Source organism: Arabidopsis thaliana, chromosome 5 (assembly GCF_000001735.4).
Source record: "Arabidopsis thaliana chromosome 5, partial sequence".
Classification (NCBI taxonomy): domain Eukaryota; kingdom Viridiplantae; phylum Streptophyta; class Magnoliopsida; order Brassicales; family Brassicaceae; genus Arabidopsis; species Arabidopsis thaliana.
The window spans coordinates 1,035,067-1,059,273 of NC_003076.8; the positions used below are offsets into that span (position 1 = coordinate 1,035,067).

A 24,207-nucleotide genomic window follows, 5' to 3' on the forward strand; every position below is an offset into this window, starting at 1 on the left:
ATCGGACTTGTAGGTGTGCTTGGGCCTTGGAATTACCCATCCTCTATAACTTTATATTAGCCCATTTATAAATTAGTTCTACTGGGTTGGTGGTGTACTGGTGTTCACCAAATCTAGGAAAATTAATAACTGATTGATTCAGATAAAATTAATTCTTGTAAAGACAACGGTCATTATTCTTAATTCTTATTTTTTGACTGCATGATAACGATCATATTAACCTATTAAGGGGAAAACTAAACTTCACAAAGATAAAGAAACCAAGTATGACTCTCCTAATATTTCTCCATCCTTGACTAAATATAAAAGTATAAAACTATCATGAACAACTGAACAAGGTTGCCAAGTTATATACTATACCGGTTTAATAAGTCAAAAGCTATTTCATCCATCAGTTTTAGATATCTTGAGAGACAAGTGCACTAACAAAATAATCGTAGCCCAAAGTCCTTAAAATCATTGATATTATCTTAATTATTCAGTCACGAAGCTAAACACCTAATGAGAATCTAAATTAAACAAATCTGGTGACAAATTCTTAATGAATGATACCCATTGATTTGAATTGAATCTTAAAAATGAAAAAGGTTTACAAACATTAGAAACAAATTCCATTAAACTAGTAGTAGTACACACCAAGAGCACTAAACACGGCTTTAGAAACTCTCTCTCACCAAATCATTACAAACCAAAATCAACCCTTCAAAAGTCAGCCTCCAGAATTAGGGCAAAACTGATTCTCTTTTTTAAGAACAAATTGGACATAGAACCAAACCATTCTCATTACACTTCAAACACTTAACCATACTCTTCTTCTCTTCCTCCCTAACCTTGCAGCTTCCGTTGCAAACAACACACATCATAAATCTCATTCCTCCACATCCACGGCAGCAACTGCCTCCAAGCCTCGCCGCCGGAATACCTTCAAGTAATATTCCCAATTTGCCCTCCTCTTCTAACCTCATCACTTCCTCAACACTTCCTACCATCCTCCCTTTAACGAATACCGCAGGTATCTTCACATGTTTCGTTCCCATAATGCCCCTGATCTCTTCCTTAAAAACCGAGTGCATCGACACATCTCGCTCTGAGAATCGAACTTCGTGTGAATCTAATATCGATCTTACCACATTACAATCCTCAAACGTCTTCCGTATCCCTCTAAGAGTTGTTATGTAGATCACCACAGAGTGCTCTCCTCCCGGTGGACATTTCTCTGGGAACTTCTCAAGAATTCTCTCTGTTTTCTCTGTTTTTCTGCTCTCGTGCACCACCGGAGAAATCACCATCTTGATCTGTTCTTTCTCTTGAGACAACTCTCTTTCGTAAGAAGCCACAAGATCTGGATCAAACATTGGACTATAACTCTTCCTCCTCTGCGTAACCGTCACCGAAGATTCTTCAGATTTAAGAGGAAAACTCAAACGCATTACACCTCTCTTCGGTGTTTCAAGAATGTTCTTCGGCTTCAGAATCTGATTCGGACTCACACCTCTCGAATTATTCTCTTTCCCTCCAAATCTCTTACTACTTCCTCTCTTCGGAGATTCAACAACCGATTTCACCGGAGTCTTCCATGATTTACCGAAAATACCACGAGATTTGGGACTAATCTTCTGTGGATTAGAAACGTGCATTGAATCTTCAAGATCTTCCATAAGCTCCCAAGTATTGATAATCTCCGGATCATCTCTCTTAATAGATCTTCTCGGTATGATTTCAGATTCAAAGACTTCGCCTTTAGTAACTTCCAGTGACTTAGGAGAGGTCTCTGCTCGTTCATCGAGATCGAGATGACCATAAGTAGTTGAAGTAAGAGAGACAATGTGATCGCCGCCATTGTTGACTCTAATCTCTCTTATGAGTTTCTTCTTGCCTAGTTTCGAAGAAACACAACCCATCTTTCTCTCTCTCTCTCTCTGTCTCTTGTTTTTTTTTTACTGAGGAAAGTTTTTATTTTTGGGAAGAACAGAGAGATTGAAGAAGAAGAAGAGAGGAGTTATTTTGTTTTTGTTTTTAAAACAATTTAATTACTTTCAACGGTCATATTTTTCGAACGGACGTTGTGGAAGTGTAAGTGGATCGAAAGATTTTTGTCGGAAGTCCCTGATCTTTATGTTTTATTACGTTTTAATCGAATATATCCTTAAAATGTTATGATTGGACCTCTGATGGTAGTACTTAAAACTCCTGATTTATTTCATTTTTCTCCCTAAAGTATTTGTTTGTTTAGTTTTGACCCTGTGACTCTTTTATTTCTTTGTCCTAGATTCTTTCAATTGCAGACTGCAACGGTCTATTATTGTACGTTAAGCGAACGTTAAACGCTTTCCAATTTTACCTGTCCTTATGAATTTATATATTTCAATTACAAAAGTTGACCATTCTTAATTCTTTATTGTATAAACTTATACGTAAAATTTGTTGAAATATTTTGATAAAATTGTTGGAAGCAAGCTTACTTAATAATAAACATATAACAATTTTGTGTTAAAACCTTCTCAATGTATATGATTTTTGATGATATCAATAAATTTTGTAAAGGTAAAGATGCAAAATTGCAAATAATTAAGTTACGTGTAGCAGTTTTATTGTTATTTTTTACTAAAGAGGGACAATATATAGAGGAAAAAGGAGGGCATGCTAATTTCAAAGTAAACAAAAAAAAATAGAAAATCTAGACCAATACCATCACCCAAGATTGCACTTTAAATTAAAAGATTGATAATAATAACAGAATTTGCATATCTGAATCATAATGCCACCATACAGAAACAAACCGTGCTTAGCCTTTTTCAGTCTACCTTTTGTAAAAGGCATTCGTTTTAAAATAAAATTTTATGAGGCACAACAATAAATTGAATTTATATATAGTACAAAGAAATATTAGTTTTTGATAATCGTTATTTCTTGACCCTACTAATGTTGGCACAACTATATTTCCCTCCATTTATGTATAAATTGGATTTTCTTAGCTTAAGATATCGATAAAAATGTAATCATAACAAGCAATTAACAAACATTATTCATAACAACAAGTGCACAAAACGACACAATTCAACCACTAACAACAAACAAACAATTTATATGGCCATATTTCGAAACTTTAGATTTGAATTTCCGAATTTGTTTTAGTTTATTGGTTAAATAACTAATTTTGGAAAAATCTATATACAAAAGGACACAGAAAAAGAAACAAAAGATGATCCAAATTAAAATTTAAATAAAACGGACCACAATGTGTTGACTGTTGATAGACTTTTGTAATCATATATAATCCGACTCGGACCACTTGTAGTTCTCGGACAATCAGCATGTGCCTCTTCCAGTCTCTTTTCATCCATCCCATGATTTTGTCTATTTATTTATTTTACCAAAAAATCAGCTTTAAAATGATAGATCATCATCACCTTCAAATTATGTACACCGAAAATCAAAACTTGGAGGATTATTGTCACAATTCCTTTACTTATATATAAGTACATGTCTTCATTTAAAACCTCTACAGATAACTGCGTTCAGTTTATTGGGGGAACAGAAAGTAGGCTGAACATACACACAACAATTAACATATATCTATACGGTATAAAGTGAGGAAGACGAACACTTAGGCAGCATAAGTTTGCTTGAGATACTCAACAATTTCTGCACTCTCAAACATCGCGACTCCAGTGTTTGGATCTTCCAGGTAAGGCACCTATAACAACATAACACGACCATCAGTGTCAACATACTTTAAACCTTCTCCTCTCTTTCTCTAGGTATGTATTTCTCTAACTCACCTGAAAGTGACCAGCTTTCTCAAGCAATACCTGCCGTTTGGGGCTACCACGAGCACAACTGATGAAAAAGAACAAGTAAAAGGGTAGTATCAATAAAAGACTGACTTTGAACCCTTGAAGAACAGATGGTGGAACTGGTCTAAGAGACTAAGAGTCTTCTTTTTGTGGTTGCCATACCTGCGCTGAATGTGTGGTAACTCCAGTTCTACAAGAACTTCGCGTACAAGCTTACAAAACGGAGAACCCTGCAGGGAAATTCAAGTAGAGATTATTTGTTAAATAAGATTAGGTAATTTGATGATTGGGAAAAAGTGATGAGATCAACACCTCATATGCCCAGAATTCGAGTGGCTTAGGTGGTAGTTTCGCTGGTGTGTACAAGTTACCCTGCGTGGTAAAAGCTCAAGCATTCTGTGATAAAACCGTTGCTTATACCAATATTGTATCAATACATAGTATTCATAATAGAGTTTCGGTGATGCTATGCTACCTACCCAATTTATTATAGCATACTCTTCCGTAAAGAAACATTTGTTCTTTATGAAGTTTTCTTTTCACATTATTGTCTGTAGAGAAAATATGTCAAAAGAATGTAATGGAATTTGTTCTTACCTTTCCCATACGACCAATCATTGCAAAGCCTGCTGTTATAGCCTACAACGTCAAAGCAGCAATGTTAGTTTTAAGCTCCTTGATTCTGAAGCAAAGGAAAATAAACTGCAACATGTGCAAAGAAACTGACCGTTAAAGCACCAAGTGACAGACTTAAAGGAACTGTTCCATCTCCTGAATAAGTTTAACCAAACAGAGGGAAACAGTATTACTCAAATAGAAATGATGATGACAAAAAATGATGCTATTGCGATAACCACAAAAGGATCTCTAAAAACAATCAGAATCAGGCATAAGCAGAGAAACCAACCATATTTCTCGGATAGATATTTGATGATTCCATCTGATTCATACATGGACACTCCGGTATTGGGATCAACCTATGATTAAAGAAACATTATATAATTCATAAATACAGAACATTAAAATCATATTTCTTACCGATGAAAGTGGTGGTAAGGTAACAGAAGGAGCTTTAACAGGGAATATAAGAATATAAGCTCAATTTGGCATTCTAAGGTTTTAGGCAGTTCATGAACAAAAAAGAACTTGATATTGCAAAAATTTAGCAATTACAGATGTATTCTTAAACCACATTCCTGTGATTAACGCATCATGAATTTGAACTCGAAGCAAGGACATTTCAGGGGCAAAGACAATTACTTCCAAGAATGGTTTTCGTGGGAAGAACGAAAAAGAAATAGAAAACCATTAGGATAAAATGCCAAACCATGTACGGAAACTGTTGTTTCCCGCCCATCTGTTTAACCTTCGGGCGGAAATTTGGACTCCCTCTTGGACAAGGATAGTAGAGAATATCAAGATCCAACACTGCAACCATTTCCCTGACCTGCAAAAATCTCCATATTAGTAGAGTTCACTAAGCTGTTGCGATACATCAAGAATAACTACGAAGACATAAATTTTGTTTAAGGGGAACCAGAAAAAAACAAAGAAGCAAAAGCTAAAATGATCAGTGGGATTCGAAAACTTATTTTCATGGTATCAAGCAAAGATTATAAGTAAAATAAAATCTTCAGGATCTTAGCTAATTGTGAAACATCTAAGACAATCACATTGATCAAGTAAAAAAGAACAAAGCATTACCTTCCGGCAGAAGGGACAGCTTCATTCGCATACCGGAAATGGAGAAAAAGAAATCATTCATTCAATATCAAAAGAAAACAGAAACCAAATGTGTCTAAATGAACAATCAAACACACAGTCATTATATATACATACCCTTCAAACTCATATATCTCAATGGGTTTCTCAGGACGAGGCCCGACCTTAGCAGTTTCCTTTACCGTGATCCCTACACATCATAACATCAACCATTATGATTACCATCTATGCACAAACTCCTCTGAAACAAAACAAAAAAGTCCACAGCTTTGAAGGGAACTTTTCGTAATGCATCAAAATCCCTTCTAATAACATAAACCACTAGACACAGAAAGTGATCATGATTACCGCCTAAACGCAACGCATACTGATCAGCTGGAATCTCTTCCTTAGACACAAAAGATGCAGAGTACCTACTCAGATACAACAACGAAATCAAATCAATTCAATGCAGATAACAACAATTGAAATCATCAAGCTTTCGACTGTGTACACACTCAACTCAAGCTAAAAAAAAGAATCAACTCAATTTGGGGGAAAGAGAAATAAACGATTACCCAGAAACGAAAACACCAGTGCCGAATCGGAAAAACAATCCAATTGCTGCACCCAAGACATCGAAGAGTTTTCCGGATTTGACGGCGAACCGTTTTGGCTCCGGTGGCTTGAAACCAGGAGGAGCAGTGAACACAACAACAGCTCCAGTGTCGTCACTGGTCTTCGTGGAGACTGAAACAGACTCGGAAGGTTCAGAGGAAGAAGCTTTGACCATAACTAGGGTTCGAATTGAACTTCTTCGCGAAGAAGAAGAAAGCGATCGGAGAATCGGAGGTTGAGGGAGGATATTGTTCACTAGTATCCCCGCCATCGATTTTTCTTCTTCTAATTTGTTTTTGGCAATTCATTTATTTTAACGTCGTTATATCACACTTAATGGGCCTTACTTTTGGGCCTTAAGAGTCATAATTTAGGTTTCCAATATTTTGCTCTTGACTTGTTGGAGTGAAAAAATATGAGCGTTGTGAAACGGTAACATATAATGGGCCTTAATTTTGGGCCTTAAGCTTTCAGAGATTTTTTACTCAGTAAACGGATCAAAGAGTCTTAAGTGCGTTTACGATTTTTACTATTGTTCTAACGTATAGTTTGATTTGACTTGTTGACAGTGGAAAAAATATGAACGTTGTGAAACGGTAACATTTTTCTTCCCGTTTGAAATTATAATATTTTATTGGAAAGAGATTCAGATAATGCCTCTCTATAAATACTCCTTTCTTGAATCAGAAATCTGAATCCTCTTTACTTGGTTATTTTCTTACAAATGTCGAATACAGTCTTTTTTTTTAAAAAATTCCGTTCTTCTACTTTAGGAGTTCTCGTAGTCAAACTTGTCTACATTGCTCATTAGCCGAGAGAAACAAACATAAGCATCCTCTCTTACAAGGTAAAAATACTCTTGTCTTAGTTATTCTAGTTTTTTTTTTAATCATATAAACGGTTCTTGTTAGCTTATAGATATGTTCTTCATCTTTTTAACATCTTTTATGGAGTTGAACTTGGAATTTAAATTAATGTTCTGTTTTATATACATTGCTGTCTTGACTTCATCTATGAACTATGACATACACTGATTTTTAGCTACATATGTGTCTTAAATAAACTGAAATTTTATATCTAGATATATGTTCTTTTTGTTGCTGTTGAAATTAAGCTAGATATATTTATGTTCTGTCTAGGAAAACATAGAATGAAGATTTTAGTTTTTATGTAAAACATAGGAAGAATGGGTTTTAATTTTTGACTGAAATGTTTGATTTGTATGTAAATGCATGTGCAACGGAAAAAACGAAATACTGATTTTGATTAATTAATTTTGCAGAAGGTTGAAGAAGGGAAAACGAAGCCTTGGGACTATATCCAGTATTTTCCATTTTCTGCTGTGCCAGCCTTTGAAGTTGACAAGACTGTGCAATATTTTGTATTTTCCTCTTTCTTTCCGGATAAAGATACATGTATGTATGTAGATGTGAATGATAATGTTTAGGGTGTGAATGTGTAGATGTATGATAGGGTGTGAGTATATAGATGTATGTTTAGGGTGTGAATGTATAAATAGATGAATGTTTAGGGTGCGATGGTTTAGATGTATGTTAGGGTGTGATAGTATAGATGTATTATTAGGGTGTGATTGTATAGATGTATAAATAGGGGGAGATTGTATAGTTGTATGTATAGGTTGTATAGATGGGCGTGTGAGTGAGCATAGCGCCCAATGCGTGACTAGTGTAGTTCCTACAGCAACCTACAACAAATCGCTAGACACACACAAGAAAATAACAACCACTCTAAAATAACAAAAACAAACAAACCTTGGAATGACAGTCGCCCAAATGACAGGTACCCGAAGCCCCTATTTAATGAATTTGAACCTGACCCGAAATCTTAGTTTATTTTAAATAACTAAACACGAAAAACGTGAATCCGAAATACTCGAAATAAAACTTACACACACAACTAAAAGAATAAAGAAAGTTTTTTAGTAACAAAAATGGTAGTCGAAACATTAAATAAATCTTAAAAGCACAAAAACAGCAAAATAAGTCTAAAAACAGTAAACAAATTTTTTAGTAACAAAAAAGGAAAACAAACGAAACACTAAATAAATCTTAAATCGCAGCACAAAAACAGCAAAATAAGTCGAAAAACAGTAAACAAATTTTTTAGTAACAAAAAAGGAAAGAAACAAAAATGTTAGTTTCGAAACACTAAATAAATCGAAAAACAGTAAAATAAGTCGAAAAACAGTAAATAAATTTTTTATCAAAGCCCCAAAAAAAGAAGGAGAATAAACCATTAAATGACAAAAACACGAAAATGTCATTCGAAACACCTTAAAATGCCAGTCGAAACACTAAATAAAAACCACACTAAAAAATATTATAATGTTAGTCGAAACACTAAATAAAACTTAAAACACAGCACAAAAGAAGCAAAATAAGTCGAAAAGTAAACAAAGTTTTTACCAAAACCCCCCAAAAAAGAAGCAAATAACTTAGTCGAAAAACAAAGCTTGATTCAAGACATTTCATAAATATTGGAATTAAATAAAATTCAATAACAAAATCTCAAATTATGGCAATATATAACAAAATTATGTAAAAAATGGTCGAATCCCCAATTTTGAAGATGATTAAGAGAATTTTCCTATTAGTAGTCCTGAAACTTGAAAAAATTTGTAAGAAAGTGAATGTCAAAATGGAACGATCACTAAGTATATAAAGAGTAAAGACTAACACAATCGCATGTCTTGAATAAGCCAAAAAGTAAGAAAGTAAATACAACAAAAATCCAAACGAAAAACATATACTCCAGATATTACAATATAAATCCAAATGAAAACATATCGACTCCAAATATTACAACCGTTTAATTTTTTATTTTCTTTTAGGTTTCGAATTGGTTGTCACTAAATTCGTAAAAAGCAATTCATGAATATATACTATAAATGAAAAATATAAATTTCGTAAATAAAATTTCCACACAAAAGAAAAACTTGGTCGGTTTGAAAATATATTCATATCAACTTGGTAATCTATTTCTGGTTTTTTGGATCAAGTCAGATGGGAATAAATAATCATGATTAGCATTAAAACTAATCAATATTAAGCAAAAAATTCTAACTTTTCCTTTTATTTTTCTTTCAAATTATCAACGCTATTTTCATTTCATATAGACTTATTTAATGAAACATTAAAAAAAATTGTTTCATGTAGATATATACCCTCTGATATTTGACAAGAAACATATATATAAACTTAAATCAAGATTATCTGAGCGTTTAAAACTTGGTAGAAGCAGGCAACAGCAATAGTTTTTAGAAAGAAGTCTTTGGACGGTGCCTACCAACAGAAAACTGCCACGTGTTGCAAGTATATTTGCTGGAGCCTAGCACGTGAGCCGACCAAAAGCATGGGAACTTAGGCTGAGAAATCTAAATTCCTTTTGCCTTCGTCACTTCGTGTTTTGTCCAAAAGGGATATCACAAAAGAAAAAGGCTCTGTACTTTCCAAAAGAGAATGAGAATGGAATCTCAATCTTGACTGAAATTGTCATTTATAGTAATCCTTATCTGGGTTTGTGTTGCTTCTTTTTGGGTAAACTCATTTCGTTACAAACTACAACAGATAGCTTACATTATTTTCTTAAGTTGAATTACATACTAAGATAATGCGTACATGATTTAACGTTTTACTGTAATACTAGCTAACCTGTGTATACACGAGCTAAAGCTTGTATGTGTATATATACTCCAATTTATATATGAAGTACATGGACATAGTTTGATTAGTAGTTTTAAATAGTTTGAAGATAAAAAAATAAAAATAAATAGTTTGAAGATAGTTTGGTTATAGAGATATCTTTGGTAGGGTAGTGTACAATAATGTATAATTGATAGTAGTAATTACATGATTCCTCTTAATCTTGAGAACTAACTTTATATATAACCCAAAAAAAACACATTAAGAGAATACTATAATATTTGTAAAAAGAATTTTCAAAAGTGAACCAAAGCAAATCATTTGTTGATTTGGCCTTTGAATGTGGGCTGCGTTTGCTCTTTGAAAACAATTTTTTTCCTAGGACATATATGTGGTGACAAATTAGAGAAAATGACATCCATATACAAACACTATTTCTAAGTCCGCGATCATTACCTGTAAAACTAGTGCATTGCATTCACCAAATTTCTGCGCTCTTAATCTTTTGTTGTTGTTTCTCCTAATTTTCGTATGTCAATCTTGTTCTTGGATATAAAAAATTAGTTTCAATTTTAAAGAATAAGAAAAACTGTTCTCGCTATAACATAACTTCCTAGGTTAGACATACTGATGACATGCATATGATTTTTTTTTTCTACCATTAAATTTGGAGTTTGTCGAATATTTTTAATTCGAAAATTCCTACAATATTCTCAATTAAGCCAGAGTAATCAACCAATGTGCTTAGTTTCATCTGAACTAGTCAACCTCTTCGGTTTCATAGAAACCTAACTCCCCTCGCCAATTCGATTTGCAGTCGATTTGATTGATTTTATAAAATTTGGTTATTTTAAAAGTGTATCCCCACAAAATCTAGTGGACCTTTGGACATGGGACAAGCATGGTGAGTTGCCACTAGTAAGGTTTTTTATATATAATATCTCAGTGTAAAGAATAAACATATATATCTAAATGTACAATGACCACATACAAATTATGTAAATGTAATTTAACTATTGCAAAACGTCTTTAGAAATTAGATTAAAGAAGAGTATGTGAATAATCTATCTAAAAACCAATTGTCTGAATCATTAACGAATACTTAGGACTTGGTCAAAGTTTTCCAAAACAAATTCCACCGATTGAGAAATGTAAACAATTTTTCTGCCACCACCACTATAAGAGAGCTAGGAAACGCATTCAATGCCCTACGTTAGTAAGGAAAATTCAATGTCATGCACTGTATCACAAAGTCATAAACATTTAATTGAAACCCTATACCTAGCTAGATAGTTCTTATATACCCACCCATTACCAGTTTTTATTTATTAATTTATTATTTAATAGATTGTGATGACCATACCTATACCTTTCATCTTTTAGTTTTAACTTTTACCTCTATGTTCGTTGTCACACTCATCTTTTAAAGTCACATTCACTTTCTCGTCTCGAGTTATTAGTAAATTAAATCGAATTACGTTTCTTGAGATCATGGATATTAATAAAATTGATTTTGTCTCATACAAATTTATTTGTGAAATCATATGAAAATATAGAACGAAAAAATAATATAGACTGCATTATACGTTCGTCTTTAAAATTAAAAATTAAGAGGGCATAACGCGTTACGCGTGCATACGTAGTATTTGTATATGTAAGATTTTAATGTATAATAAGCTCATGTTGCATCTTAGTATGGGCATGCAATTGCAAGTGTATCCATAATGTTTTTAATTTGTCCGTGGAGTATTGAACATGATCTCTAATTTAAAGGGATACGTTTTTTATTTTTGACGAATGAATATCAATTTATATAGTAAATTACACATGACATGAATTTTTTTGGATTTGATTTCGAACCAAATAATTTCTTCAAGTATATGTATACTAGGAATAATAAATATCTTGCATGGGATCATTATATCAAAGGCGACACAACTTGGAATCGTGATGATACTAAGCTCACACAGTCGTAAATCGTAATATTAAATACGATCATCATGTACACTTGCACCGCCAACTCATGATCATGTAAAGGATACATTGAGTAATGAACAAAATGCACCACCCCGACCACACCACCCCACCCACTATAATATATTGAAGGAAAAGGAGAGAAAAATCAAAGCAGGTCCCACTTGATAAAATGGCACTAACGAAATCCCAAAAAACTCTTATAAATATACAATTTGTATAATACAAACACAAATCTCCAAGCAAAGAACAATAGATAAACGAAAAAGAAAAAAGTAAGAAAAGAAGAGGAAGAAGAGGAAGAAGAGGAAGAAGAGGAAGAGGAACGAATATGGGGAACTGTTTAGTAATGGAGAAGAAAGTGATAAAGATAGTGAGAGATGATGGTAAGGTACTTGAATATAGAGAACCAATTAGTGTTCATCACATCCTTACTCAATTCTCTGGTCACTCCATCTCTCACAACAACACTCATCTCCTGCCTGATGCTAAGCTTCTCTCTGGCCGTCTCTATTATCTCCTGCCTACAACAATGACCAAGAAGAAGGTCAACAAGAAAGTGACCTTTGCGAATCCGGAGGTGGAAGGCGACGAAAGATTACTTAGAGAAGAAGAAGATTCTAGTGAAAGCAACAGCAATATCGATGGTGATGACACCAAGAACGTAACTGTTGTAAGAATGAAGATCGTTGTGCATAAGCAAGAGTTGGAGAAGCTACTTCAAGGAGGGTCGGTCCATGAGATGATGTACCAGACTCTTGAGAAACAACTTTTACTTACTTCGTCTGATGATGATGATCTTGAATGTAATAGCGGCTGGAGACCTGCGTTAGATAGCATACCCGAATCTGAAAGTCTCAGAAGAACATAACAGATAGCTCATATATACTCAAAAAACAGTTTGAGCTTTGTTCAAGGAAAAACTTGTTTTTAGGTTTTGTTTGTAAATAAAGCTTTAAGCTGTTATAGGAAAAGACTGTGTGATATTGATGATAACACTAAGACTTTTTGAGTCAAGCTTTTTGTTTTCCAAGTAAATTTAAATGAAAATTTCATCCATGTTTTTCCATGGATTGAGAAGAACTCAATAGGAAAAGTAACAACCATGTATTAGATTTAATATAACATGAACAAACATTTATATGCACTTATTATTTATCATATGTTTCAGAACCAGCCTTAGTTTCTTGCTCATGTCTCTTCAAATCTCTTCATCAGTATAAGATTAAGTTAATTTTGTTCATAGTCAACAAAGAAACTAATGTGTTTTGGTAAAGTAACGACCACTCTATGTTGAACCGTTTCCGGTTTAAGATATTCTAACCGGATGATTGAGAGTCGTACCGATTGGTTTGAATCGGTTTTGGATTTTGCTGCTCTATCGTCGTGGGAGAGAGATAATCATCAATTTTTCCAGGCAAAAAGCTTCGATTTTGAACCATATAAATCATCTCCCATGGCGGAAATCGAAGTCTTTAACTAAAGAAGAAGAAGAAGATAAAGCTTTGTAATTTATAGAATGGCGTGTGTATCGACATGCTTGATTCTCTCCCCTAGGTTAACTCAAGTGGGTTTATCATCAAAGAAGCCTTTTTTGATTCGGCTCAGATCTCCTGTTGATCGTTACTCTTTTCCCAGAATGTTAACGGAGAGGTGTTTGAGCACTCGTCGGAAGTTTAATCGCCATGGAATCGCTGTGGTGAAGGCTGCGAGTTTAGATAAGGTTAGCGGCGCAATCAAACCAGGTGGATTGGTGGAGAGTGACAAGTTGCCGACTGATGTACGGAAACGAGCGATGGATGCGGTAGATGAGTGTGGCCGGAGAGTAACTGTTGGTGATGTTGCTAGTAGAGGTGGCTTGAAGGTTACTGAAGCTCAGACAGCTCTTCAAGCTATAGCGGCTGATACTGATGGGTTTTTGGAGGTATTCGCTAGTTCAATTTCATGCCCATTAACTCAAATTGAGATGCTTTGAGGAGAGTCTGATATAAAGTATTGATCTTTATTAAGTAGGAAAGTAACAATACATTAGAAATTTGAATAGCTGTCATGAGAATAGTGTATTGATTTGAGGAGATTTTGATAGAAAGTATTGATCTTTACGCGATTCATGTTTCGTTTTAGATGTGTGAAGTTGCTAAAATCAATGAAATGTTTCCTTCATTCAGGTGTCGGATGAAGGTGATGTGCTTTATGTTTTCCCAAGGGACTATCGAACTAAGTTGGCTGCCAAGTCGTTAAGGATACAAATTGAACCATTCCTTGAAAAGGCAAAGGTAGTATTTTTTTTCTGTTAAGATTTATTGATTTCCTTTTAACAGTGAATTGCTTTGAATTTGAATGTTCTGAGCTCTATTATGTGTCTCGCAGGGTGCTGTAGATTATTTGGCTCGTGTTTCCTTTGGCACGGCGCTTATAGCGTCTATCGTTATTGTCTACACGTCAATTATAGCCCTGCTTTCAAGCAAAAGGTATGTGTTTGCCTTGACCGCAATTAAGTTGTCTTGTTATCAAGATATATTATCATTCTGATCAATGGACTTGATTTGGATTTTGCACTAACCTTTTTTGGATTTTGTTAAAAGCGAGGATGATAATCGTCAAAGAAGACGCGGGCGCAGTTATGATTCAGGATTCAATTTCTATATCAACCCTGTCGATCTGCTTTGGTAATTTTAATTTCATGATGTAAAAGGCTCCTACTCTCAACCAATAGAGAGGATCAGTAATTGATTTAACAGAACCTCGTAGTCATATTCTAGTGTTTTTATGTAAGGTACTGGGATCCCAATTATTACAACAGGCGACGAGCTCGAGAAGATGAAGGAAAGGGAATGAATTTCATTGAATCTGTAAGTAGAGTTTGAACTTAAGAGAGTTTTCATGCTTTGCTAAATGTTTCTTCTTTTGCTGCTTATGAGTGATAATGGCTTGAAATAAGTGAGGGTTCATCTCTAGGTTTTCTCGTTTGTATTTGGAGATGGAGACCCAAATCAAGGAATCGAAGAAGAGAGATGGCAGATGGTAATGTGCTGGACTTGAATTTACTTATGTTTTCTATATCCGTTTCAGGTTACTATTCGATAATGTTTTATTTTATTTTTCAATAAAAGACTACTTTCGACATATCTAAAGGAAATGTAGTAAAATGCTTTTTTAAATCTTCTTTTAAAGGTTATGAGTTTAAAAGTACATCACGCTCATATAATGAAATATTAGTAATTTACTCGTTTTTGATACTTATTCTCAGATTGGGCAGTATATAACATCTAGAGGAGGTGTTGTTGCCGCTGATGAACTTGCTCCATACCTTGATGTGCCATCTTCAAAGAGTGCTATGGTATGTTTTGCTTATTGTTTCTTGCAAAGGGAGCTAATAAACTAATTTTGTTATGCTGCTATCTATCTTTGTATTTGTCCTTTGTACTCCTTTACCTCTTGCGCTAGTTGTATCACTAAATAATGTGAAAGACATACCGTTCAGCTTCACAAGTTTTCTTTTTTGATGTTTACAGAACGATGAATCCTACATTCTACCTGTTCTTCTTCGGTTTGATGGTCAACCTGAGTTGGATGAAGAGGTATACAAATCCTCTTTCTGGTGTCTTGAAATGTGATGCCCAAATGTGCATGATCTGCAGGGTTTTCATTGGCCATTTTTATTAACAATTTTTTCATGTTGCTTAGGGAAATATTTTGTATTGTTTTCCGTCCCTGCAACGTACAGCTTCTGGATCTAGTAGACGAAAAGAATATGTGGGAAAATGGTTTGACTGGGTTGCAGATATGGAGAAATTCTTCAAGGAGAAAAAATGGCAATTTAGGTTCTTATCGTTGTTTGCTCCTGGAATTTAATATCTTACAAATATGAGAAGTTTTGTTAATTGCTTTTGTGGTTCAGTTCCTGATAATGGAATTTTCGTTCTTCACAGTAAAACAAGTACATCTGAGAGAGCACTGGTCATTGGCCTAGGTGCGGTTAATCTCTTTGGTGTTATTGTTCTAAACACATTGCTAAAGTAAGCTCCTCATAGATTTATACTCTACCTATTATTCCCTAGTGTGTATATATATAAATGTCTAACGCAACCTTGTTTTTGTGTTCGTTTAGCGAGATGTCTGTCAGGCCAGGTGGATTTCTTACATTTGTTAAGAACATATATCCACTACTTCAGGTATGATTTAGTTTCTGTTCATATGGCAAACTACTATCATTAAATTGTTTCCTCATTCTGGTTCTTCCTATTCGCTTTAAACATGAATCTTATGGGAGTTTCTAAGCATGATTACTGACACAAACAAGTTCTTAATAGATTTTATTTTCGTAATCCAGATGACTGGTCTTTGTTTGAAACTTTTTGACTAATTATATTGATCTCATTCATGACTGTGCAAACGACTATTCAGATATACGCAGGTTCATTCTTTACCATCCCTTTGATTCGGTGGTTTTCAATCAAGAGAAAGAATAATCAGATAGAGAACAGAAACAAAGCTCGGCTACAATTTGCTCGAGCACTTGAATCTCCAGATATCGCACTACGGCGTAAGGTAGGCACATCAGTAGTAACATAAATCTTGGGAGATGTTTATTTGGTTTCTGCCCAAACATGCTCTTTATTCCAAAGAGGAGATAGCCTCGCACTACATTTTCCACTAGTGGGTAAACTCTTGCCAACTAACGTCAAGGGTTAGGTTCTGAATCGTCTATGATACCTGCATATCTGTGGGAGATCTCTTTATGTGATTACCCACTTTTGATTGCTTTATGTGACTCTTTTCTTGCCCTCTAGCACCAGCCAGACTAAAGCACATTTCTTGGATTCTTTTCCTGGAAACTTCATATATATGTTTTTTTCTTATAACTTGGGAGTTGTGAAATAACGCCTTGAAATGATGCAATGCAGCTACTTAGTGCAAGGGATATGGCTCAAAAAACAGTCATAGGGAAGGATCGGATCGTGTACAGTACAGATAGAGATATGATGGAACAAAACTATGAGACAGACGAATGGGACAGGAGATTCAAAGAGTTAGAAAAATCGGATTGAAATGTGAAATCTGGTAAGTGAATGAGGCAGTTTCACAGTTTCTTGCTGCAATTACAAATAATGGGTTTATATGAATCATGTACATCTCTTAATCTCAATATTGACCTCATCCAGTTTTGCATTTGACTTTTAGGGACTTGTGACCTTTTGCTGTTATATGCTAAGTTACGTAGCAGCTCACACATCATCCGCAACACAGAATTTTCCCAACAACGTAAAAACATTCATGGACGCTGGAGTTAAAGCGGATGACACAAGCCATGGCACATACTGTTTAGACATTCTTCCTCTCTCTGAGACAGAAAATAACTGGTTTATAGAGGTCTCTTAAGCTCTAGTGGTAATAGACCATTTTGTGATGCTCCGTAACACAACAAGCTTGGTCTTGTTTAAATCATCCAGGAGATCCAAGTATTGCTTGTTCCTGAGAGTTACTACAAATGCAACAATAGATTATGTACATTAATTTGTATATACGAAAGTCCAAATTCTTGCTCATAAGAATGAATGTTCAATGTATTATCTTCCTCTTCACTTTCTAGAGAAAATTGATGAATTACTCATCATCATTAATTTGCAATTTAAGGACGAAATTGATTTGAAGGGGATTAATGGGGCCAATTTGGAAAATGTATAAAAATAGTGGGAGCAATACAGAAATAGATGACGTGGATGCTAAAAGTAGCGTGGTCTTCACAACACCAATCTTTCTTTCGCCTCCCTCCGTCGTCGTCACCAAGGTAGAAAATTTCGTTCCAGAGAAAGCTTAAAACTTTCCATGGAGAAAAAATCATAAAACTCAATTAATTGTAGAAAGAGACTGAGAGAAAAAAGGTTCCGAAAGAATTAAAAAAAACTATGTCAAGATCTCTGGTGAAACGCGTTGCTCCTTATTTGGCTGGTCGGATTAGAGAAAATCATCGATTGCTTAATTTTTCTTCTGCTTCTGCTATCAAAGAAGCATCTTCTTCTTCTTCGTCCCAACCTGAATCGTCTTCTAATGATGTAGTCCATCTCAGCGACAATTGTATCCGGGTATGATATCTGCTCTTTTGAATTGATCTCTTTGCAATTCGATACACTAGGTTTTTACGAAATTAATTTATATTGGATTTTTGCTCTAATTTGACGGCTTTTTGATGAAAAAGTAACAAAAATTCGGTTTGTTTCGAACACCCATAGTTCACACGATTCTGCAGAAATGGAAAAAAAAAATGAAAACCTTTTCACTTGTTAACTTGCTTAAATTTAACAAAAAAGAATGATATGAACTATGAAGCATTTTTTTAAAATGTGAGGATTTGCTTCCAAAGATATTCATTGGTTATTTTGGATATGTGATCATGGGTTTTGTGAACATGAACTAAACAAACCTCTACCATGTAATTTCTGGCCTTTGCAACATTTCGAATCCTTTTACCTAACTATTTAGATTGTTGGAAGCAGGCATTGTTTGTTATTTTGCTCCTCCCCTTGACCTTTATGAGTGTTATCATATTTTTCAGAGAATGAAAGAGTTACAATCTAGTGAGCCGGAAAAGAAAATGCTTCGCTTGGGCGTAGAGACAGGAGGATGTTCTGGTTTCCAGTATAAGTTTGAGCTTGATAATAGAACCAACCCTGATGACAGGTACTCTGTTCCACTTTCTATTAGAATCAAGATTTGATTTTGGCTTAGTTATAGCTGTTCTTGAATATTACAGGGTTTTCGAGAAGAATGGTGTCAAATTGGTTGTCGATAATGTTTCATACGACTTGGTGAAAGGTGCTACAATTGATTATGAGGAGGAATTGATCCGTGCTGCTTTCGTGGTAAAGCCCTCTTTTTTCCTTTTTGCATCTTTTCAATGCTTATAATCTCAATAGTCACCATCTTCTACACTTTCTTCTCATCATTTTGCTTAGATAGTCTATATAAGCATTTGTGTATGCTTTGCCTGAGCTGATTGGAGTCCATAAGCCTATGATTCTTAACTATCATTTGCAACGTGTCTTCCTTATGCCCTGTGTTTTTGAAAAGGAGACAAGACATAATCTTGAAACTGCATGTTGGTTTAAGTAACCATTTTAAGATTTTCATTTGATTTTTAATGCTTTGGTGTTCAGGTAGCTGTAAACCCGTCCGCAGTGGGTGGGTGCAGTTGTAAAAGCTCCTTCATGGTGAAACTCTGAATCATTGACTCAACTTTCTTCTTTACATGGACTAGAAACCAAATTTGATCATTTGTTTATTACATGTATAATGTCAGAAGTTTTGCTATGTATCAAAAAGGCATAACTAGGGAAAGATACAAAAACTCTGTAGGCTTCTAGCTCAACAAATGATTTGTCCATCCTATTTTTAAACAATAATGGAAAGATTTATACAAAGAGGAATCTTGTATCTTCTCTTAATTTACACAACAGTTGGTCTGTACATGCTCTTGATCATACTTACATAATCTCAAATCACGAGTCCAGCTGATGTCAGTGAGTCTTTGTGAGTACTTAACAGAGAAGAGCGATTCAATTCCTTTAGTTTTCCCCTCTCTACCAAGAACACTCTCTGCGCCATCATCACTGTCTCCAGTCTATGTGCAATCACTATCACCTGTGAATGCAAACATAAGAGCCATGGAACCAGGAAGTTTTTGAATAATATCAGTGATGATTCAATTAAAAGGTTGTTTAGAATGGAAGAATCGGATGTGTGCTTTTACCGTATGGTCTTGCATTACACGTTCAAGAGCTTCTCTGACTAGCAACTCCGACAAACTATCCAATGCTGATGTTGCTTCATCCAAAATCAGTATGGATGATTTCTGATAGAGCGCTCTTGCGATAGCTAGTCTGCACATTTGCCAAATGAGAACAAGACGCAGTAAGCATCGTGAAGAGAATATATGAAACAATCAGTCTTCCAGACCCCACCTTTGCTTCTGGCCTCCGCTTAAGCTTGAACCCCTGGGACCAACTCCTGTGTTGTATCCCTCTGGTAGGTTTCTGATAAATTCATCAGCATTTGCAGTTTTTGCAGCAAGCTCAACTCTCTTCATGTCAATTCCTGTCGTGAGATCTCTGTACCCAATGTTGTCAGCAATTGTCCCTGAAAACAGAGTCTTGCATGTGCAAAAAAAGTTATGTAACTACGATGAACCATTATGAAATTCTTGGGATGAATCACGAAAGGAGTAAATTTGAAGACTGGAACGTACTGTGTCCTGTGAAACTAGACCAACATGTTTCCTCAAACTTTCCAGTTTGATATCCTTGATGTCAATTTTGTCAATGATGATAGAGCCTATTAAAGGGAAGAAAAAAACAAACACACATATGTGCTTAGATGTCAAACCGTTGGTTCTTAATATTGTGATTAAGTTAAGAAGTAAGAATTTCTAACCAGATGAAGGTTCGTAAAGGCGGAGGAGCAATTTGATCAGTGTTGTCTTTCCTCCTCCAGATGGTCCAACAAGAGCTACAGTCTCTCCTGCTTTAATATGAAGATTTAACCCATCCAAAACGGGAAGCATATTTTCGTCATATTTAAATGATATATCGCATAACTCAACTTCTCCAGCAACTTTTTCCAATTGAATGGCCTCAGGTCTCTCGATCACCTAATTTTCAAGACAGGGCCAGAAGCACTTTGCATCATATTTTGAGATAGACAACGAACAAAACCAAATCATTAGGAGTATAAACTGAAGAGAAGATCAGAGGAAAGATAGGGTGTAGTACCTTAGATTCCAAAGAGGTCAAATCAAACAAACGTTCTATCGCTGGCTCTCCTTGTTTCAATTCATTATAAGCTTTTCCCAAATCCTGCATGTTTTTTAGATTCAAAATCCCAATAAGACAGCTCCTCTATACACAAAAAAGTATAGAGGCAAGGCATGGAATGCCACACTGACACAAGTATCTACCTGGACAGGATCGATCAAGAAAGCTAATGATGCCACGAAGGAAACAATTGCACTAGAGCTTAAAGAAGAGCCTGCAAGGATAACAGCTCCAACACAAAATATCGACAATGATCCGAGATACATAACTTGAACAATCTGAGGGATAAGTGACTTCATTTTCTTCTTCTTAAACCGTTCATCTAGGTCAGCACGAGCAAACCTCTGAAACCTCACACTCTCAGAGATCTCTGCGTTATTAGCCTTGACAAACAAAATTGCAGGAAGAACCTAAACATAAAAAGCTCTGCTTTAGTAATTTTCCCGTAAATTAACAAGAAGAAGAAAAACACCAATTGTAGGAAAGACTAATACCTCATTCAAGTAGGTAGAAAGTTGAGCAGAGGCAATCTGTGCTTTTCTAGATATCTTACGAAGCCGGTCACCAAGATATGCTATAAGAAGCGCAACAGATGGTATCACCTAGAACAATACCCAAACTAATAAGAAAACTCTAGAGCAAAAGAGACACAAACAGAGACAATTGATTCACTTACCATTGCAGAGACTAGTGTCAAGGCAGGACTTGCAACAATCATATGTGCCGTCATTACAGATATCTGAATAGCACTGGGCACAACTGTCTGCCATATAAATGAAGTGTAGAGCTTATAGTTGTTAGCCAAAATCACCACAATGTATCAAAAAATTCTGAAAAGAAGGAAACTTTCTCTTCGCAAAACATTCATAACAAGCAAAACACTCACGTTGAGAAGAGCATAGATAGTGTCAGCAACTTCAGAAGCTTCAGCAGTGATCCTGTAAGCAATGTCTCCTGATGAAATCCCATTGCCACCTTCAAAGAACTCTAGTTCTCTCTCTAAAACCCTCCTATACGCGAAAACCCGAATCTTGTAAACAGTATTCAAAGCAGCTTCCCAAAGAAACGCTTGCTGCAGATAATAAGCAACAACCTTAGCCAAAACCAGACCCGCCAAAACGAGACATTCGCCTTTGAGCTTCGTCAAGCTCGCGGCGTTTGCGTTAAGGTTGGAAGTGAAGGAGCCGAGCCTAGGAACAATCTGAGAAAGCGAGACAACAGAGACACAGCTGCAGAGCCAGCCAAGTAGGACGGTTTTAGATTCCGATTGAAGATAGGGTTTAATAGTTTCGAGGGCTTTTAGTGAATTGACTGTTGTATTGGCTCGGAGACGGAGAGCGGAGGGTTTACAGAAGCTCAAAGGTCTCGGAGATGGTTGAAATGGATGTTTGAGAAAGAGAGATGAGCTCCGGCGATGAGATAGCGGCGGCGGAGGAATGAGAAGACACGGCGGCGGTGTTAGGAGGAGAAATGACATTTCTCTCCAAAACAAATTTAATCGAACCAAAACGAATCAACTTCTAATTCTAATTCGGTGATAATTCTTCTGAACCGAACCTAAACCCGAACATTTAAGCGATTGCTAAGAAGTAAGATCTGAGGCCTTTATGAGTTTAATACCCGAGGCCCAACCTGATCTTATCAAGTAAGAGGTTGATATTTAACCCCAAATAGTTTTACTTTACAACTATTAAATAAATTTTAAAACTCATTATACACACTATATTGAATATTTCAAGAGATTTATAGTTTTTGGTAGAAAAACATTTAAACTAAATTTCAGTTAATTTTGTTTGCAATTTAAAACGTTTCGATTAACTTTAGTTGAAATTGTAACATATTGATATATGTATTTTAGATTTAGGTTCGTAACATGGTGGGAGAGGTCCACCACCTAGTATAATTATAGAGCAAATGTCATGAATAAGAAGTTGTTTCAAAACTGTAAAAGTAGTTTGTTGACACAAATGAAAGTTTACAATCAGTTAATAACATATGTATTTTGTTTTGTGAGAGAATTTTAATTTAGTTTGAAATAACTCAGAGAATAAATCTAATTAGATAAAAATATGTGTTAACATTTGTCAAAATATTTAACACCCTTATCTAACTAATATTTAATAAGAAAAAATCAATACTAAATTAAATCATAAAAAATCTCTAAAAATAATAAAATCTGAAAATTATTAATTTATTATAGTAATTAAATTAATTCATTATTTTAATATCTAATCCACCTAGTATGAAATGTTGGACTCATAACCATGAAATGCTGCAGAATGGCCCATAATACACCTAGCTAGTATAAATCTACAAATTTCCATATATTTTGTAAATTATTCAAAAAAATACTCTATATTATTAGAATATATGACGAAAATTAAAACTCTATATTAGATATTTAATTGTAATCAATTTTAGTTCCAGTATTCCTAATTCATTGAGGATTTGTACCACTATATATAAATTATGGAGGGTGAATATATAAACACAAAATTCATTCCAAAACAAAGAGAGGTTAAAAGTAGATGGAGAAGTCCCCGGTGGTCATGGCCGAAGAAGGAGAACACTCGGGAGCTAAGGAACTTCCCAAACCCAAAATCTCCATGTCGGATCTCACCTTTGTCATAGGCGTGTACACAACCAAATCAAAGAAGTTAACAGTTGTAGAATTTGGCGCGGACCGCGAGTTTAACCCTAATGACCGGTTCAAAATAGAAATCGTAGACTTGAGTCGTTTTGAACTGCCCAAGTCTGGTATGGATGATGTAATGATCACTTGGGAAGTCGTTTATAAGAAAGATTGGCAAAACATTGTCACAATCGTTAAAGGTCGAAGGTCATTAGACACAAACTTACGATGGTTGTTCAACGATCTTCTTGCTCCAGAAGATCTAATCAGACGTGGCCTAACCGGCGATGTCAAGGTGAGTTTAAACGGCGACTTACTTGACAAGATCAGCCTTGAGATATTCATTGAAAGCGACCAGAGATATTTTTCCCCTGAAGATACTCTTAGATATCTTCAATGTTTTTTCCCCTCTAAAAACTAATTATTATGTATATACAAAGTCTGTGAAATTTAAAAATATGTAAGCGTTTCTACCTAAATAATCAAGAGCTTTGTTTTGCACCAAAAAATTTACTGCAAAGGCGTTGATGCTTGATGAACAAGAAACCAATCCCCTATTTTTTTTTTATCCCCTATTTTCGAGGGTTTACCGGAGCTCAGAGGTCTCGGAGATTGTTGAAATGGATGTTTGAGAAAGAGAGATGAGCTCCGGCGGTGAGATAACGGCGGCGGTGTTAAGCGGAGGAGAAATGACATTTCTCTCCAAAACAAATTGAATCGAACCAAAAGGAATATCAACTTCTAATTCTAATTTGATGATAATTCGTCTTAACCGAAACTAAACCGAGAATTTAAGCGGTTGCTAAGATCTGAGGCCTTTTAAACCCCGAAGCCCGTTAAAGCCCTTTAACAGCATATTAATATCATGACAATAGTCTTAGTGGTTCCCCGTGCCATGCATAATTGCATATTATTAATTAAATTTATATTTAAACCTATGATATTAAATACATACAATAATAATGTAGTATAAAAATATGTTAACACATAATGTTTAAACCATGAGCAATAAA

General features: G+C 35.1%; 8 protein-coding genes across 10 annotated transcripts; 5 read left to right on the top strand and 3 right to left on the bottom strand.

Moving 5' to 3' along the window:
- Positions 1–511: 511 nt before the first annotated feature.
- On the bottom strand, positions 512–2,304 carry AT5G03870 (Glutaredoxin family protein). Its single transcript, NM_120468.3, has one exon. The coding sequence runs from the start codon at positions 1,899–1,901 to the stop codon at positions 747–749; it is 1,155 nt and encodes a 384-aa protein (NP_196007.1). The 5' UTR covers positions 1,902–2,304; the 3' UTR covers positions 512–746.
- Positions 2,305–3,314: 1,010 nt separating this feature from the next.
- Positions 3,315–6,414, bottom strand: AT5G03880 (Thioredoxin family protein). The gene is made up of 12 exons (NM_120469.7): positions 6,077–6,414; positions 5,868–5,932; positions 5,637–5,709; positions 5,502–5,520; positions 5,125–5,244; positions 4,705–4,774; positions 4,525–4,568; positions 4,395–4,436; positions 4,110–4,169; positions 3,960–4,027; positions 3,783–3,840; positions 3,315–3,697 (listed from the first exon to the last, which is right to left on the bottom strand). Exons 1-12 carry the CDS (start codon positions 6,385–6,387, stop codon positions 3,608–3,610), a joined length of 1,020 nt encoding a protein of 339 aa, NP_568128.1. The 5' UTR covers positions 6,388–6,414; the 3' UTR covers positions 3,315–3,607.
- Positions 6,415–6,814: 400 nt separating this feature from the next.
- AT5G03885 (uncharacterized protein) lies at positions 6,815–8,453 on the top strand. Its single transcript, NM_001342737.1, has 2 exons — positions 6,815–6,963; positions 7,399–8,453. The coding sequence occupies exon 1, from the start codon at positions 6,841–6,843 to the stop codon at positions 6,925–6,927; it is 87 nt and encodes a 28-aa protein (NP_001332478.1). The 5' UTR covers positions 6,815–6,840; the 3' UTR covers positions 6,928–6,963; positions 7,399–8,453.
- A 3,461-nt stretch (positions 8,454–11,914) lies between these two features.
- On the top strand, positions 11,915–12,889 carry AT5G03890 (uncharacterized protein). The gene has a single exon (NM_120470.2). The coding sequence runs from the start codon at positions 12,084–12,086 to the stop codon at positions 12,621–12,623; it is 540 nt and encodes a 179-aa protein (NP_196009.1). The 5' UTR covers positions 11,915–12,083; the 3' UTR covers positions 12,624–12,889.
- A 206-nt stretch (positions 12,890–13,095) lies between these two features.
- On the top strand, positions 13,096–17,373 carry AT5G03900 (Iron-sulfur cluster biosynthesis family protein). Of its 2 annotated transcripts, NM_120471.4 has the most exons (14): positions 13,096–13,676; positions 13,921–14,028; positions 14,123–14,223; positions 14,338–14,421; positions 14,529–14,604; positions 14,711–14,776; positions 15,003–15,092; positions 15,268–15,333; positions 15,440–15,576; positions 15,685–15,771; positions 15,864–15,927; positions 16,160–16,303; positions 16,660–16,816; positions 16,937–17,373. In NM_120471.4, exons 1-13 carry the CDS (start codon positions 13,272–13,274, stop codon positions 16,801–16,803), a joined length of 1,572 nt encoding a protein of 523 aa, NP_568129.1. In that variant the 5' UTR covers positions 13,096–13,271; the 3' UTR covers positions 16,804–16,816; positions 16,937–17,373. The 2 variants fall into 2 exon arrangements, with proteins under 2 accessions (NP_568129.1, NP_850761.1); NM_180430.2 differs by having other exon boundaries at positions 13,139–13,676; positions 15,864–16,303; positions 16,937–17,344.
- A 140-nt stretch (positions 17,374–17,513) lies between these two features.
- AT5G03905 (Iron-sulfur cluster biosynthesis family protein) lies at positions 17,514–19,208 on the top strand (the record flags this gene model as incomplete). Of its 2 annotated transcripts, NM_120472.3 has the most annotated exons (4): positions 17,514–17,838; positions 18,309–18,433; positions 18,507–18,615; positions 18,910–19,208. In NM_120472.3, the coding sequence occupies exons 1-4, from the start codon at positions 17,662–17,664 to the stop codon at positions 18,973–18,975; spliced, it is 477 nt and encodes a 158-aa protein (NP_568130.1). In that variant the 5' UTR covers positions 17,514–17,661. The 2 variants fall into 2 exon arrangements, with proteins under 2 accessions (NP_568130.1, NP_001332700.1); NM_001342738.1 differs by lacking the exon at positions 18,910–19,208 and having other exon boundaries at positions 18,520–18,565.
- Positions 19,012–22,106, bottom strand: ABCB29 (ABC2 homolog 12). Its single transcript, NM_120473.3, has 10 exons — positions 21,449–22,106; positions 21,239–21,325; positions 21,057–21,164; positions 20,706–20,972; positions 20,521–20,604; positions 20,183–20,399; positions 19,998–20,083; positions 19,714–19,901; positions 19,503–19,632; positions 19,012–19,393 (listed from the first exon to the last, which is right to left on the bottom strand). The coding sequence occupies exons 1-10, from the start codon at positions 22,037–22,039 to the stop codon at positions 19,247–19,249; spliced, it is 1,905 nt and encodes a 634-aa protein (NP_196011.1). The 5' UTR covers positions 22,040–22,106; the 3' UTR covers positions 19,012–19,246.
- Positions 22,107–23,079: 973 nt separating this feature from the next.
- Positions 23,080–23,703, top strand: AT5G03920 (F-box protein). The gene has a single exon (NM_120474.4). It carries the CDS (start codon positions 23,091–23,093, stop codon positions 23,613–23,615), a length of 525 nt encoding a protein of 174 aa, NP_196012.2. The 5' UTR covers positions 23,080–23,090; the 3' UTR covers positions 23,616–23,703.
- The last annotated feature ends 504 nt before the right edge of the window (positions 23,704–24,207 follow it).